The sequence below is a fragment of the Equus asinus genome, chromosome X (assembly GCF_041296235.1).
Source record: "Equus asinus isolate D_3611 breed Donkey chromosome X, EquAss-T2T_v2, whole genome shotgun sequence".
Classification (NCBI taxonomy): domain Eukaryota; kingdom Metazoa; phylum Chordata; class Mammalia; order Perissodactyla; family Equidae; genus Equus; species Equus asinus.
In genome coordinates this window covers 27354182-27371548 of record NC_091820.1, presented here as the reverse complement: position 1 = coordinate 27371548, position 17367 = coordinate 27354182, and the positions used below count along the sequence as shown (strand labels likewise).

Below are 17367 nucleotides of genomic sequence, written 5' to 3'. Positions count from 1 at the left end.
CAAGCCTCTAGCAAGACTGACAAAGAATAAAAACACAGATTACCAATATCAAGAATATCACGAAAGATCCTGAAAACATCAATAGGACAATGAAGAAATACTACAAAAACTCTACACTCATAAATTTGACAATTTAGATGAAATGCATTCACTCCTAGGACAATCTTGACAAATAGTAATAAAATGGGAGGAACCACTATGCCTGCTTTAAAGATTTATTGTATAGTGATCTGAAGATTGTTTGGTGTTTGTGGACGGGTAGAAGAGAGAATGAAAAAAATGCAAACAAGTATGGACAACTGATTTTTGACAAAATTGTGAAAGCAATTCAATGGAATAGGGTGATCTTTTCAACAAATGTTGCCAGAGCAACTGGTTATCCATAGGCCGGGGGAAGAAAAAGAAACTTACACTAAACCTCATACTTCATTAAATGATTACTTCAAAGTGAATCACGTATTTAAATGTAAAATGTGAAACTATAAAACTTTCAGAATAAAACATAGGAGAAATTCTGTTGAGCCTAGGCCTTGATGAAGAGTTCTTAGTCATTCCATGAAAAGCATGATTCATGAAATTTAAAAATTGATAAATTTGACTTCATCAAAATATAAAAAAAAAATTGGCTCTGTGACTTTATTACAAGGATGAAAATATCAACTCCAGACATAGAGAAAATATATGCAAACTAAATACCTAATTATAAAAAGAAAGAAAAAACCCTCTTAGCTAGAATATATAAAGAACTCTCAAAACTTGGGAAAAACAAATAATCCAATTAAAAATGGGCAAAAGGCGTGAAGCGGCATTTTACTGAAGAAGATATATAGATGGTAGATAGGTACATGAAAATATGTTCAGCATCACTAACCATCAGGGAAATGCATATTAAGACTTCAGTGGGATAGTATCACACACTTGTCAGAAGAGGTAAATAAATTTTCTTTTAAATGACAGTACCAAACACTGTTGGAGGATGTGGAGAAACTGGATCTCTCATACATTGCTGGTGGGAATGTACAATGATACAGCCACTTCAGAAAATACTTTGACGGTTTCTTCAAAAAAAGAGGCTAAATATACACAAATGCTATATGATGAATCAATTGCACTCTTGGGCATTTATCCTAGAGAAATGAAATTATATGTGGACACACACAGAAAAACTGTACTTGATAGTCCATAGCAGCTTTATTTATAATAGCCACAAACTGGAAACAACCAAAATGTGCTACAATAGGTGAACATTTAAACAAAATGTATATACGCATACCATGGAATACCACTGAGCAATAAAAAGTAAAATCTGTTGATAAATATAAGTTGGGTGGATCAAGCGCATTATGCTAAGTGGACAAAAATAAAGCCAATCTCAAACAGTTACACAGTTTATGATTCCATTTATATTACATTGTGGAAATTACAAAATTTTAGAGATGGAAAACGTTAATGGTTGCTGGGATTAGGGATTTTGTGGAGAGGGTATAGATGGGGCTACAAAGGGTTATGAGTGGAAGATTTTTGTGTTGATGGAGATGTTGTATCTGGATTGCAGAGGTGCTTACACAAATCCACATAGGTCATAAAAGAACATAAAACTATACATACACATTGGGCCAATGTTCATTTCCTAGTTTTGAAACCGTACTTAATTTAAGAAGTAACTCTTAGGGGAAAGTGGATGAGGCGTACAGGGAACCTCTCTGAGTTATCTTTGCAACTTCTTGTGAATTTATAATTATTTCAATGTTAATGGTATAGAAATCTTTTTTTATATATTGCTGAATTCTATTTGCCAAATTTTGTTAAGAATTTTTGCATCTATATTCATGAGGAATATTGGTCTGTAGTTTTCTCTTCTTTTCCCCTTTCTTTTTCTAGTTTGGGATGTCAAGGTAATATTAGCTTAATAAAATGATTTGGGAAATAATCCCTCCCCTTCTGTTTTCTTGAAGAGAGTGTGTAAAATTGGTGTTAAGTTTTTAAATGTTTGGTAGATTTCCCCAGTGAAGCCATGTGGGCCTAGAGATTACTTTTCCTGTAGCTTGTAAATTATGCATTCAATTTCTTTAATGTCCACAGAGCTATGCATTTTGTCTCTTTTATCTTGGTTGAGTTTTGGTAGCTTCTGGCTTTCAAGGAATTGTTCCATTTTTTCAAGTTGTGGAATTTATGAGCATAAAATAATTCTTAGTGTTCTCTTCGTATCCTTTTAATGGTTTCAGGATCTATAATGATATCTCTTGTTCCATATTTATTGTTAATGATTTGTGTCTTCTCTATTTTTATCTTTGTCACTGTTGCTAGAAGTTTATGAATTTGTTTTTTTCAAAGACTCATCTTTTTGTTACATTGATTGTCTCTAAGGTTTTCAGGTTTTCATTATCATTTATTTCTGCTCATATCTTTATTATTTCCTTCCTTTTTCTTGCTTTGGGTTTATGTCCTCTCCTTTTGTTAGATTCTTTAGAAACAAGAAACTAGGAGACAGGTGGCTGGGGCAATAAAAGGGTAGCACGAGGGATTCTTATAATGGAACTGTTTTGTATCTTGACTCGAAATACACGTGATAAAATTTCTTTGAACAAAGCACAGAGAGAGAAATGAGTGCATATAAAACTTGTGAAATCTGAATAAGATAGTCTCACTGTCAATTTCCTGTTTGTGGTATTGTACTGTAGGTATGCAAAATGTTACCATGGGAGAAAACTGGGTGACAATATGCAGGATTTTTTGTATGATTTCTTACAACTGCGTTTGAATCTACAATCATTCAAAATAGAAAGTTATAAAAAAATGAAGGCAAAATAAAGATGGTCTCAGTCACCCAAAAGCTGACATAATTTGTCACCAGTAGTTCTACACCAGTGTAAATTGCAAAGGATATTCTGCAGTGTGAAGAAATACTATTCTGGACAGAAAAAAACAGACATCCGGGGCTCAGCCCCGCGGCTGAGTGGTTAAGTTTGCACGCTCCTCTTTGGCAGCCCAGGGGTTTGGCTGGTTTGGATCCTTGGCATGGACATAGCACTACTCATCAGGCCATGCTGAGGCAGCATCCCACATAGCACAACCAGAGGCGCTCACAACTAGAATATACAACTATGTACCGGGGGGCTTTGGGGAGGAGAAGAAGAAGAAAAAAAGAATGAAGAAGATTGGCAATGGATGTTATCTCAGGTGCCAATCTTTAAAAAAAAAAAAACAGACATCCAAGAATGAATAAACTTCTCCAATAATGGTAAAAAAAAAATGGATAAATAAAAAAGACTATTGACTGTTTAAAACAAAAATAGCAACAATGAGTTGTGTGGTATCTACCATATGTACAAGTGCAGTAATTAACAGTAGTAATAAAGGTAGAGAAATAAAGGAAATAATGGGACAAAGGAAATAACAGGATGGTAGACTGCATATTAAACTCTTTGATTAAAAGGCAAAAATTGTCATACTGAGGAAAAATGTAGCCCTACGTTCTTCAGAAGAAATGACTTTAATTATAATGATGCAGATAAGTTGCAAGATGCATGCAAGCACAAACCAAAAGAATATTGATATGGCTGTATTAATATCAGACAAGGGAGACTTTCAGCCAAGAAGTATTATGAGAGAGAAAGGACATTTCATAATGATAAAATAGGTCACATCAACAAGAATATATAGGAATGTAAAATTTGGATGCACCCAATAATGCACCTTCAGAATAAGTAAATCAAAATTGACAACTACGTGGAGACTCGGAGAAATCACCAATTACATTGGACATTTTAAAGCCTCTCTTTCAGTAACTGTTACGACATGCTGGTAAAGAGACCAGGACACTGCAGATCCAAGGAATGTGGATGTAAGGGAATGTGGGGGGTAGTAAAGTAATAAATGTGGTAGAAAAAATTACATCTGATCTTCCCCACCAATCAGCGTTCTTAGGGATTGCACTGAACGTTTTGAAAATTTTCTAGAATGTTAGGTATATTTAATATAACAGTTAAGCTCTGTATACTGTCAGGAAAAACCAAACCCTAAAATAGAAAAAAAAAATTGCCCACAAAGCCTCCTTTAGCTATCTTCCTATGTTGGTCCACTCACTCGTCAACTTGGTCTAACTTGCTTTCTACCTTTACCACTCCTCCGAAATTGTTCACATTCAGCTCACCATGTTCTTTATGTTCCCAAACCCAGAACTCCTTAGTCGTCTTCTTACTGCTTTCTTCTTTCAACTCCCTTTCCCCATAACTTTCAGTATGCCACACGCTGTTGTTTTTTTTTTTTCTTTCTTTCTCTCTTGTCATTCCTTCTCAATGTCCTGCTAGTCTTATTCTGTTGTGTCCATCATTAATTGTTAGAGTTCCTCAAGGTGCCATCCTAGGCTCTTGTCTCTTTTCATGGTTTACTCTGTCTCCAAGTTTCATTCAAATGTATTGCTTCATTTACCATCAAATGCTATCTGATCTAAAATGTTTATGTATTCTGAAATTCAGATCCTAAAATCTAATTGTGTCCTCCTTTATGTCTTTGCTTGGATGTCTCCCAAGAATCTCAAACTCCACAGAAACAAAACTCAAGCCTTCATCCCCTTTCCAACCTGGCTTTTCCTGAAAATACTGCCCCTCTTCACTCAATTGCTCAAGTTGAAAATGTGGAGTAAATGTTTACTCCTTCATATCCCTGAACCCTCGTCAATTTCCAATCAATCTCCATGTTCTATCAGCTCTCACTTTTAAATATCTCTGGAATCTCCCTGCTTCTTTCTATCTTTTTTGTTGGCTGTCTAGTCAAATTATCTTGCCTGATGTACTAAAATTGCCTTTTAACAAGCCTCCGTACTTCTAGAATTATCCCCCATCCCATTTTAATCTAGTCTTCCCAGTACATTCAGGTTTACATATTTGACATACAATCTGATCACGTAATTCGTTTACTTAATACCTTTCAGTGCTTTTCCAGTGTCCTTAAGATGAACTCCAGGACCTTTAACATAGCTGACAAAGAAGCTTGCATAATCTAAGCTCTGCCTATCTTGAGAGCCTCGTCCTGTTCATTATGCTTCATTCTTCTTGTCATTCACTTTACTCCAGTCGTTGTGGACTTTTTTCAGTTTTTGAATGATTCCCTGCCTTGTTCCCTGTTTGTATAGTACTCTCCACATTTATCCCTTGACCCATGTAATCACCACTTATCCTTTAGTTCCATGCTTAAGGAGAATTTTCCTTGATAAGATTAGTCCCTGAAACATATGCTTCTAAAAATGTTGGATTTCTGCCTCTAGCTCTCATAATACTTTTTAAAATTACACTTTTGATTATTTGTCCAATATCTTATCTTTTCCACAAAACTACAAACTCTATGAGGACAGTAGCATTCCCAGCACTTAGAAAAGTGGCCAGCATAAAGTAGGTGGTTAATAATTGTTTGAATTAATTATTGAAATCAATAATTTTATGCCAGGTGTTAATACAAGTGAAGCAAGGCAAAGAAATAGAGAAAGATTAAGGTCAGGGAAGTGCTATTTTAGAGAGATAAGTCTGGAAAGGACTCTGTGTTGAGGTGACATTTGAGGAGAGGCCTGAATGAGGAGGAGTGAACCTTCAATATCTGTGAAAGTATGTCCCTGGTAGGAAGTATCAGCTAATGAAAATGTCGCGAGGTAGGAAAATACTTGGGATGTCTGAAGAGAAATAAGGCCAGTCAGTGTGATTAGAGAAAAATAAGGAAAGGTATAGGGGAGCAGCATAGAAGAAGAGAGGAGAAACAAGTATCAGGGGCACATTACTCACTGTCTTACAGGCTTTAATAACGGCTTTTATTCTAAGGATGATGAGAAGCCACTTGAGAAATCTGGGACACTGACATGATCTGATGTGTGTGTGTGTGTTTTAAACACCTTAATATCTTTTGGCTAATCTAGACTGGAGAGAGGAACAGTATTAGACTCAAATTACGAAGAGAGGATTTTCTGCTTTTCATTGATCCAGCTGTAACTTCACTGAGGTAATAATTTTTAAAAGTTCAGTGATCTTGCCTAATCTTTTACTACCTTGACACTTTTAATATAGCATATGAGAAAATTTTATGGGGGAATGTGTTTGATTGTTTTCAGTCTTATTTTCACATGCATTCAATTGGCTTTTCTTCAGTCATCGTCCCCTCAAAATACTCATTGAATTTGATATGATCTCCTCTACTATAAAATGAGGATAACTTTTAAAATCAAGTCCTCTAATATTTAATCATTACTTAACAAAGGAATCTTATTCTAAGGTTTTCTGAAACACGGGATTATATGGGAACAAGCTCATATTGATCAATACTTTAGATTTTATGCAGCTGATGCTTTGGGAACCAGCCTAACAGTTTATTTATTTTACTGGCTTATATGCTCACAATAAATGAAATTGTATATGTTGAATAGGACAAAATTCTTCTCTGTTATTGGACAGAAGTCAGTTTCCTGTTCAATGATGGCTAAAGAACTATAAATAGTAAATGGTAGCGAAAATTATTTTCTTGGGATGCTTAGCGTTATTATATGCAGTTGATAGAATTATTTAGAGTATACACTTTTTATTACGAAGTTTTGAAGATTAACTTTTCTTTTAAGGATGTGATAGTACGTTACTTTTAACTTTTTAATTAAATTAATGTGAGTGATTTAAAGTCTGATGAAAAGGATTTTTTAAAAAATTGAGGTATAATTGATATATAATAAACTGTAACATATTTAAAATGTACAACTTGACAATTTTGATGTCTCTATCATCTATCCATCTATCTGTCTGTCTATCTACCTATCTATTTATCTATCTATCTATCTAATCTCCATGAAACCATCACCACAATCAAGATAGTGGGAATATCCATCATCTCAAAAGTTTCCTCATGACTCTCTGTAACCCCTCCTCCCTGTTGCTCCTCCCTACCCTCCCTAGGCAACCACTAATCTGCTTAGTGTCAGTATAGGTTCATTTGCATTTTCCAGAGTTTTGTATCAGTGAAATTATACAATATGTACTCTTTTTGTTTGGCTACTTTCAATTATCATAGTTCTTTGCACTTCATTTATTGTGGTGCATATATCAATAGCCCAGTCCTTTCCATGGCAAAGAGTATTCTATTGTATAAATATATCACAGTTTGTTTATCCATTCACATCATGATGAACATGTGGGTTGTTTCCAGTTGGGGCTCTTACAAATATATCTGCTATGAGTATTCACGTACAGAGTTTTTTGATGGACACATGCTTTCCTTTCTCTCAGAGTGGAAAAGGTGGCTCTTAAAATATGTATATGTTTCCCCTTTTAAGAAACTGCCAAACTGTTTTTCAAAGTGGTTTTTTACCATTTTACATTTCCATCAGTAGTGTGTGAGAGTTCCAGTTCCTGTTCTAAAAATCTTGGTGAATCCTTCGTATCTCTTTCACAGTTTTTATTTGGCATAATTGTTTCATATCTGGCCCTCTCACTGACAATATCTAATGTCATTAAAAGTTTAAAAGGTGTCAGGAATTGTAGTATTTTACAATCATTCTGTTATTTAATCCTCACAGAAAGAATGCAAAAGAGCAATTATTATTCCCTTTTTACAGAAGAGTAAAGTGAGGATAAGTAACTTGCCCTACAACACATCAATGTTAAGCCGTAGATCTGTGATTTGAACCCAGGTCGTCACTTTGGAGACAGTGATGTTAACCAATTTGCTGTAAACTCCTATCTTCTATGCCAGGGGTTTCAGCATGGACCCCTTTGATACCTGGTGAAAACCCTAATAACTTAAGGCCTTTGACAGCTGGTGAAGCTCCTTTGAATTATATTTAAATGCAAAAATAATATATTCAGTATTACAACAGAAACTAGTTGCACTGAAATAAATTTTTCTAAATATTTTAAATGCTGTGGCATAATACATACTTTCTTATTAATATATTAAATAACGTGATTTACTGGAGGACTTAATAACAACCATAATTTCCAAGTAAAGATGAATGTAAAAAAATATTGTGAGATATATGCAGCGTCGATAAAAGGAGATGAAAAACTTGTGATTTTTATTAGTGACAAAGTCACAGGTACTGCTAATGCTGCTATGGTTTATAGGCTACAATACTAAATGAAAATAATGTTAGACTTTTGTTAGAGGTTAGTGAAAATAAAGATGTAATACTTCTCTCATCCAAGTTAACAGACATCTGACTTCTATACGTGGACCTTGGACCTGAGTTTAGAAGTCTTGCCCTCACCCATAAGCACCATGAAAATAGCATTCATGTCTGTTTTGATCGTTGCCATATGACCAGTGCTTAGCACAGTACATTGTATAAAGCAGGTTCTACTGGATGAGTGATTAACAGAATCCAAATCTCTCAATACTGCACTGGACGTTAGGATTTAGCAATGGACAAGACAAACATGATCTCTAGTCTGAAGAACTAACTGTATATTGGGAAATACAAACAATTCAATAAATTCTTGAGACCCTGGCCAAGTTATATAACTTTTCAGAGCCTCAGTTTCCTCATCTGTAAAATGCATATAGTAGTCACCCTCATAGGTTCAGTATGAAGATTGAATGAGTATCAATATAGTGGAGATACATACATACATACATACGTATATATATATATATATATATATATATATATACATACTTGTATAGGTATGTATATGTGTGCATGAGAAGAGTACCACCTTCTGTTGTAGAAGTATTTGCCATTATTGTGATGAAGACAAAGGAAGTACAAGATGCTATGAAATTGCATAGCAGGGGAATATAATTTTATCTGGGGAATGAAAAATGCCTCACATAGCAAGTTGTATTTCAAGCTGATACCTGAAGATTGGATGGAAGGTAGGCAATCAAAAGTGAGGAGAGGCTTATGGAAAGGTGAAACAGAACATGCAATATCTCTGAGACAGTAAGGAGTGCAGTATTTTAGAGGGAAAAAAGTTCGTTGTGGCTGGAACAAAGTGTGAAGGGGAGAAAGAGAGGTAAGACTTGAAGCTGGAGAGGTGAGCAGAGGCTAAGGGTAGAAACCAACCCACATAGTATTTGTCTATGCCATTCACAACCCCTAAAGTAGATATGTTTAACCACAAAAGTGATTTTTTTAAATAACAGTCATTGATAAACCACTATTTTAAAAATTGTTCTGTAGAATGATGTGTATATTATTTTTGAGAAACTTTAGTGGGTTCAAATGGACTCAATTTTTCTTTCTGGGTTTTTTCTGGCCTTTATAAATTAACCTGTTACAGATTATTATGTATTTCATGATGTATAGGGGTTATTTGTGTTTGTTACATAGGAAATTAAAATGGAGGTAGGATAGCTAAAATATATACATACATACACCCCTTAGGAAACAGTATTTCACAACAGTGACATTGGCATATCTCACATATGCGAAATGAATTATTGCTTATAGTTTCATAAAGAAACTACCCAAAAAACTGTTTTCTTTTTGTGGGAGTAGAGGATAGCTCCCTATCAAACTAAATACCTAATTGATGGGTGAGAGGAGAAATGTAAGATTTTATCAATTTTTCCTTTTAAGGTATTTTTCTCATGAAAACACTTGCTTTCCTGTTTTGTCATTTCAAACTGTAAATGTTAATACTCCGAGAGAGGCATACTTAGAAGTTTTAGATAAGATTCATACTGTATAGGTTATGGTAATTGTAATTTTCTAAAAAAATTTCAAATGCATTTTCCTGAAATGACACTTATTTCCTTGTAAACTAATTGTGTTAAGAGTCAACTAATCTAATTTCTTAATTTCTAAAGAGAGCACTCCTCTTAAGTCAAAATATCAAGTGTAAGGTCCACTCTTGGGAGAAACACACGCAGTACCAGTGTTTAAATGTCTCCAGTGTGCAAAATAAATGTTTTCTTGAAAAAATTCTCTTATCAGAAAATTTCTCATCAGAAAATTTTCTGTAGAATCACGAGGCAAATTCCATTTGAGAAAGTGCATGCTATATTTTATAATAAGGCAGAGATAAGGAGCTGAGCACACAGCATCCTTATTTCAAAAGTACAATCAGAAAGACAGAGTTTTTACTCTTAAAAGGCTGTGAAGATAAGTGAAAATCAGCCAAAATTTCATTGTGAATAATATGATGTATGGCAAAGGAACTCTACTCTTGGTATAGTTAGGAAAATAATTTAATCCAAATGCTTTGCATCTGTACAGAGGACCGAGTAGATACTGAAAGAGATTTGCAGATCCACTGTTTTTTAGGCAGGAAGAATGCTCGTTAAATGCAGAACGCTGCTCTGGCTCATGTGTTTGCTCCGAGGTGTAGGTTTTGTTCCACTGACGTATCAGATAGTCAGAGTGGTTACCACACCGACGTTGTAGCAGCTGCATAATAAATGACTGAGAGAATCATGTTAGGCATGCCCACCTAACCTAACTTGAATCATGCGAAAGGGGAGCTGTTGGAATTCAAATAGACTTTCTGGTTCCCAGCAGTCGGCAGTAATAGAATGCTTTCAGGAAGATGACAGAATCAGGAGAAAGATGCTGTTTTGCACTATCTTGATTTGTTACAGCAGCCAACTTATTGGCATGATGGAGTGACAGGAAAAACAGCTGGCATGGAAGGTAGGATTATTAAAGCTATTACATCATTATGAATACAATTAGAAGCTGACCATGACAAAGCATATGTTTGAACAAGCAGCTGTTGGTAGCTGGGGTTTGTTGCCGAGCTCTTCAAACTCTGCAAACAGTGTTGCTTTTACAGGATGGATTTTTAAATTTCCTTGTGCTGCGTTAGATTTTTGGGGGGTGTGCTTGCCTCCAACCTCAGGGAAACACTTCTGGGATAGAAATCAGTGTTAGAAGATTTTTAGAATAAAGTATTTTTCAAGAATCTAGGTTTCTCCAGGTAGATGATGACAGGGGGGAAAAAATCTATGGGGAAGCTACCCCAGCTGAGTTACATGCCATTTAGTTACAAGGACTGATGGCTATATTGGCATATTCAGACCTTGAGAGAAATGAGAATGTATAGAATGTTTGGATAGGTTAAAAATTGTTACACTTGGTTACTGTTTTATAAGGAGTTTGGCTGTCAGTCTTTTCTCCTCATCAATTTCTAGCTTTTGACATTTATTCAGTCATTCTGCATTATATGAAGAAAATACATCAATATCTCCTGCAGGGTTTTTCAACAACTCTAGCATCTGTTTCAGCTATTGAACTGTATTCACGTTTTGCCAAGTTGATGTCGACCCAGCTGGTCTATCATTTCTCGCTTGATTACTGCTCTTAATTTCTCTGTATCAGCTTGTTTCAGATAGGGCTTTGAAAGCTGTTAATGAAAAATTACATAAAATGATAAATTATTGAAAATTGGAGCATTTATTTATTTAATTACTTTGGAACCTTAATGAGTTTTGTCTTACATTCTTTCTTGCCTGCGTACAATCTTTAGAACCCTTTTGCTGTTTTGCAAGATTTCTTTCCCATACAATCAGTGGATTATACTTATAAGTACTTTTAAACCAATGGGGCATGAGGTTGGACTATATTTGGCTCCAAAAATAAAGTTTTGGGGAAAATGGGAACAATTTCAGCTTTTTATAGAAACTATGCATCATTTCCATATTCTATCTTGATACTCTGTCATGGGGATCTGTCAGTGAGTATATATTGGACCGAACATATTGAAATAATTTTTATCACCACTAGGGTAACAAGAAAATAAAACATTCAAAGCTGTTTTTAACAAGTGATTGCTTAAAACAGATGTCAAATAATATAAATAGATTTTCCTGAGTATGAAAAGCATGATTGTTAACTATCTATATAATACAGAATCTTTCAGCTCTCTGCCCGGTCTCCCCACTAACCTGAGTAGCTAAATCATCAAAGTTAATAGACTATCATGTATGAACATCTAATATGACCTTTTGGTGTACACAGTATTGCTCATATGTGCTGTACCTTTTCTGTAGTGATTGTAATATCCCAGTCAGTCTGGTCAACGAACACTACTGGCTGTTATGTAACTTTTCCCCCTGAATGTTAGTCCATGTTTTTCAATTACGTATTCCTTTTAGAAAGAGTGACTTTAGAACAACATATATTTAAACATCAGTGAATCAGTTAGAAACTGATGGACCAAGTATCCTACTCGGATGCATCCAAATTAATTGCTAACTTATGTTTTGAAAAATAGAGATTTGGATGAGTACTTTTTAACCTTGAAGCATACATGACTGTGGTTGAATATATAATTCATAATTCATACATACAGCAAGAGAGAAAATAGTTTCCTAGATGTATAGTTTTAGCAGCAAACATATTTTAAATCATTTGGTTCAGGCAATCTAATAATTTCCTGTTAATACTTTTGAGTACTGCATGTGCTTTTGTATAGTCTATTACAGTACTTGTTTAATCTTTGGGAAGCTCAGAGACTGACGAAGAATTTTGCATCCAAATGATATAGGGTTATTTCTTGGTTGGTTGACAAAAATCAGCTATATCTATACTATTGTTTAAAATACATTTCTCGTCTGTCAATGTTATTTCTCAACTTTTTCTAACCATTTTAAGTGACAATTCAAGTCTAGAAAAACTCTTTTATATTATCTCTTTAGCAGGACTTTCCTTTTGTGAATTGTCTCCTGTGAGAAAAATGTGAGCTTCCTGCTGGCCTCGCACTCCTGTTACCATAGTTACTTTAAAAAGGTTTTCTTTTCAATGAAGATAGTGTAATTTAAATCAGCCACTGGACTCCCTAAACCGTGTTATTTTGTTTGTAGTTCAGGCTGCTTCGTTTGTGACTAGGAAGTGCTCTGTATTTGATTTCACTGATGAATGGAGAGGGCAGACACTAGGTGGCACCAGCTGTTGATTATTAATGAAATCTTAAAGGCTTTTGGCCGCACACCTGAAGAGCAGGCATAGCCTTACTGATAAATGTATTTGCAAGAGTTGGAAATGCTTGCCGATCTTTCTGGCTCTGGAAAAAGATTAGCATGCAAAGTGGTGAGACCATGTGAAGGCTCTAAATCTCAATTGCTTCATTCTGTATTTTCTGAAGAGATCAGAAAAAAAAAAAAGATGAAGAAATGCATAAAAATAAAATGTATGAAAGAGAGGTGGGACAAATGAAATGGACTATAAACATTTAAATGTTTTTATCAAATATGAAATTGGTAACATATAAATCTCTGTGGGGTTATCCCAACTCTCTACAAACCAGATTGTTTTTCTAAGGCATTTATACTATAAAAGCAACTATTTGTCATTTTTAGGTAAAAATCTTAGCGAGATTACTATTTTTTAATTCAAAAATGCCCCGTAGTTCTCCTTTAATGATAATACTGTCCAGTGAAAATTCCCACTTGTGATGGAGTGGCCCGACTTCAGATGTATTGCTCTTCATCCAGAAAGAGGAGCAGGGGGAGACACTATCAGTTGAGAAATATGCTTTGAAATGTTTTTTGCTGAGAATCTTGCTCTTTCCTGTTATTCTCCAATTCTCATGTCGTCTATATTTTAAGAATGAAAAATCAAATAAAAACAACCCATATAAGCGTGTGCACACACCCCCAGAGACATATACATACATTTGAAAAAAGAATAGTTGAAAAAGACCACAACAATATTTTTAATTGGTCCTGGAGTCAGCAAACTAAAATGAAAAAGAAAGAGGAAAATCCACAATTAGGGCAGGGAGATTAAATAACTGCTCATATTGGAAATATTATTTTCGAGAAAAATAAGCAATCTTTTTCCCCCACTGGGAATAACTGAGAATTCCTGAGGAAGATGGGATGCTTTAGAATGAAGGGAAAGGTCATATAGGCCACAATCGTCCCAGGTTTTATGAAACAGTATGTGGTATAGCTAGTTATCTTGATTATACTGTGAAATTTGTTGATTTTTATGATGTCGTCAAGATGGAGAAATGTTTGCCATTTGATGTAAGTCTGGCAGATTAATTACCTTGATAAATTATTCTGCCTGAGTGTTTCAATTAATGAATCCTTGCAAACCAGGAAGGGGGCTTCTCATAGGACTACGACGTAGTTCTATCCGACTGACTCTATCTGACTTTGACCTAATCTCTCCTTCTGTGCCCTGTAATTCTGATCTTGACCTCACTTGGTCTGTGAAATACTAATACCTGAAACATGAAGGAAGATCAAAATAGCTTGCCTAGCTTGCAGAGAGAACAGATACATTGGATTATTACAGTACCAAAGGATTATGAACACCTAGAAAATGTGATGAGGCCCAAAACATGAATTTCGAGTGGAATAACATCCTGCACTAAGGTTCAAAAATCATTGCAACCAGTACAGTATTGAGAGAGTTAAAGCTTAACAATAATTCATTGAATAAGACAATAATTTTCTTAGCCGTAATTTCAGTGTCAGTCGTAGTCTCATATGGCATTGAAACAAAATAAAACAAAGTAATGTTGGACATGTATCCTTTCAAGAAGGAAACAACAATAAAACAAATTTTAGAAGGATTTTTTTTTTTAGACAAACGTTGTGGTCTAAGAGGAACTTTAACATTTAGGAGAATGTTCAGTAAAAAAGGTGCTGGAAACTATAACATTTGAGGGGCATTGAAGGTACTAGAAAAGGGAAAAGTTGAAGAATGCTTTAAAGGGGAAGAATAATGAAGAAAAAAAATGTTCTTCCAATTAATTGTGTAAGCAGAAAATTGACTACTTTGTGAGATACTATATTCCTTGTTCCTAAAGAGTTTACTGCTGTGAGTGGAGTTCTTACATTAAAAAAAAATTGAAGGAGATGCCTAGGATAACTTCTACTTTTAAAAATCTGTAAGTGTAATCATTTATGAAAAAATATTTCCCTTTTGAGATATTTCTTTGAGTGTCTCTACTACTCCACTGGAATTCCTTCAGGCAAGGAGTGAGCAAATTATGGCTCATGTGCCATGCCTCTTTTTGTTTGGCCAGCCGGCTAAGAATGGTTTTTCCATTTCTAAATGATTTTTTTAAGATAAATAATATTTTGTGATGTGAAAATTACATCAAATTTTAGTTTGTGTCTATTAATAAAGTTTTAGTGGTTGACAGCCACACCTGTTTGCTTACACATTGTCTATGGCTGTTTTCATGCTAACATAGCAGTTAAGTAGCTCTGACAGAGACCATATGGGCCACAAAACCAAAAATATTTACTATCTGGCCCTTGGTGGTAAACATTTGCTGACCTCATCTCAAGACTGTAAGGGAACTTTGCTTTTTGTTCATTGAATCAAGTGTCTTAGAGCAAGCTAGGTAACAACTTAAATATCAGCTGAGGATCATAGACAGAAATTGTGACCACTCATAATATATAAGCACTACAGACTGTGAAAAGGGGTTCAAATATGCCACTTAGGAGTTAATCATGGGGCCATTTTGGCTGTTAATGTATTGATAGATTTTACTTGCTGAGAGATGTTTATTATTTACTGTCACCAAAAGACAATTGGAGGTCTCTGCAGTCACTGACATATGTAATATCTGCTTTGCCTAAGCCCATTGATTTTGCTGAACTTACGTATTTTCTAAGATTCAGTTATTTTTATTGTTACTGTTATGTTATTGTATGGTTTCAGTAAACTTACAGAAAGTGCAGAAGTCAATGGAGAGCAAGGTAAAGTGAATGGAAATTACTTCTTGCAGTTACCCTTTTCTCTCTTCGTAGGCCTATAAAATCTCTAAGCAGCTTTTGCATTTCATAGTTCTGGAGAGGTGCTCACCTTTTAAAAAATATGAGAGTGTTCTTGAGCAAATATGGTCTAGAGGGGGTCAACAAATAGCAAAATAAAAATATATACACTGCACTATAAAAGAACAGCTCAGGCTGTTAGTAAATGATTGATAAGAAATGCTAGATTTAAAAGTTAGCAATGAGATATTGATGAGATATTTCCCTGAACACGTGGATGTGAGAGAAGGGCTTCTTTTTTAAAATCATACGAGAAACCGTGGTCAGATTCTAAGCATAAATTTAAGGGATTCTGGATTTCCGTCATATATGACAATCTCCATAGTTTCATGATTGTGAAACTAAAATCCCTGCATTTTTTCCTGGGAAGGCTATTTCTGCTCACTGGTAGCACTGGAAATTCCTGTAAAACCCATAGGATTCTTATTTTATTTCCATGAGGATGTTACTGAGCAGCTATCTTGTGATGCCTGTCTCTATGGTAACAGATACAAGGCTTAAGGGTCTGAAGGAAATTCTTCCTATTGGTTTAGGAATATGGAGCGATGAGGGAGACTCACTGAGGAAGAGGATAAAGCTGAGGGAAGGCAAAAGAGGCATTGAGAGAAAACTGTCACTAGAGAGCTGTTGTGTGTGTGAAAATGATTTCATTTCCTTTAAACCTATCACAGAATGAAATAAAAACCAACATGTAAGTAAAGTTAAAAAAAAAAAAAGGTTCTTTCAAAGTATTGTTTTTCAACTATCCAGTCAATTTTATGTAATTGCAGTCATACAGATCTTTCCCTTGGTTGGCTTGCTTTTCGCTATGCAGGAAAAGATTGCTGCTTGTCTGTAATTGACAAGAGGAGGGCTCTAGTCCTGGCAAATTTAGTTCTTGTTATTGTTATCGAATATCTTGATCTTTTAAAGTACTTTCTTTTTCTTGATTCCAAGGGTAAGAATATTGAGTTCTGGTTGGCATTCCTCATAATCGCTAAACTTTTCAGAGAATTATGAATGTACACTGTCCTTCCAGGATATTCTTTTTAGGTCTATTTCTATTAAAGACCAGCAATAAGTATAACCAGCATAAAAGTTATTTGAAACTTGAGTATTCTTTAGAATGTGTGGGGTAAGATACTATGTTTTTACATGTTTTTCTTTGTTTCTCTTATTGAAATAATAAAAGCAAACAAAACCCCATATATTTAAAAATACTTAGTTTTCCATTTATTTCACTTTTTCCTTATCTTTTACTTTAAGTTTAGAAAGAACTCACTCTGTTTTATTGTTTTAGAAAAGAGATAAATATGATTTTCCTTTCGCTTTGATTTAAAGTATATTCAAGGTATTAGCAGATAGCCAAAAGTATTATATGTCCTTCAGGAAAATATAAGTCCCAGAGAGGAGACATGGCTGTTTTACTGTGAAGTTTTTATACATATTTTCAAGATTAACACAGGTGTTGGGGTTTCCTTTATCCTGATGTCTTCATATATTATATATTAGGATCAAAGTAAAAAAGCAATAAAATAATGGAAAGTGAGCACAAATTCATAACTTGATGAAGGAAAATTAAGATTTTGAGGTTGAAGATGAATACATTTCCAATGATATTTTAGAGGATCAAATTAACAAATATTTGTTTATTATTATTCACTGACATAGTGCTTA

At 34.6% G+C, this 17367-nt stretch overlaps 1 protein-coding gene across 9 annotated transcripts in view; it reads left to right on the top strand.

Moving 5' to 3' along the window:
• The window catches only part of DMD (dystrophin), a 2265680-nt gene that overhangs the window by 237241 nt on the left and 2011072 nt on the right, over positions 1-17367 (top strand). The window contains exon 1 of one of the 9 annotated variants that reach the window (XM_070503129.1): positions 10493-10603. The exons of 7 other annotated variants lie outside the window; for them this stretch is intronic. In XM_070503129.1, the coding sequence (XP_070359230.1) occupies positions 10597-10603 (7 nt within the window). In that variant the 5' untranslated portion in view covers positions 10493-10596. Of the gene's footprint in view, positions 1-10492; positions 10604-17367 lie in introns of those variants that run through there. One more of the 9 variants, XM_070503122.1, reaches the window with a different exon arrangement.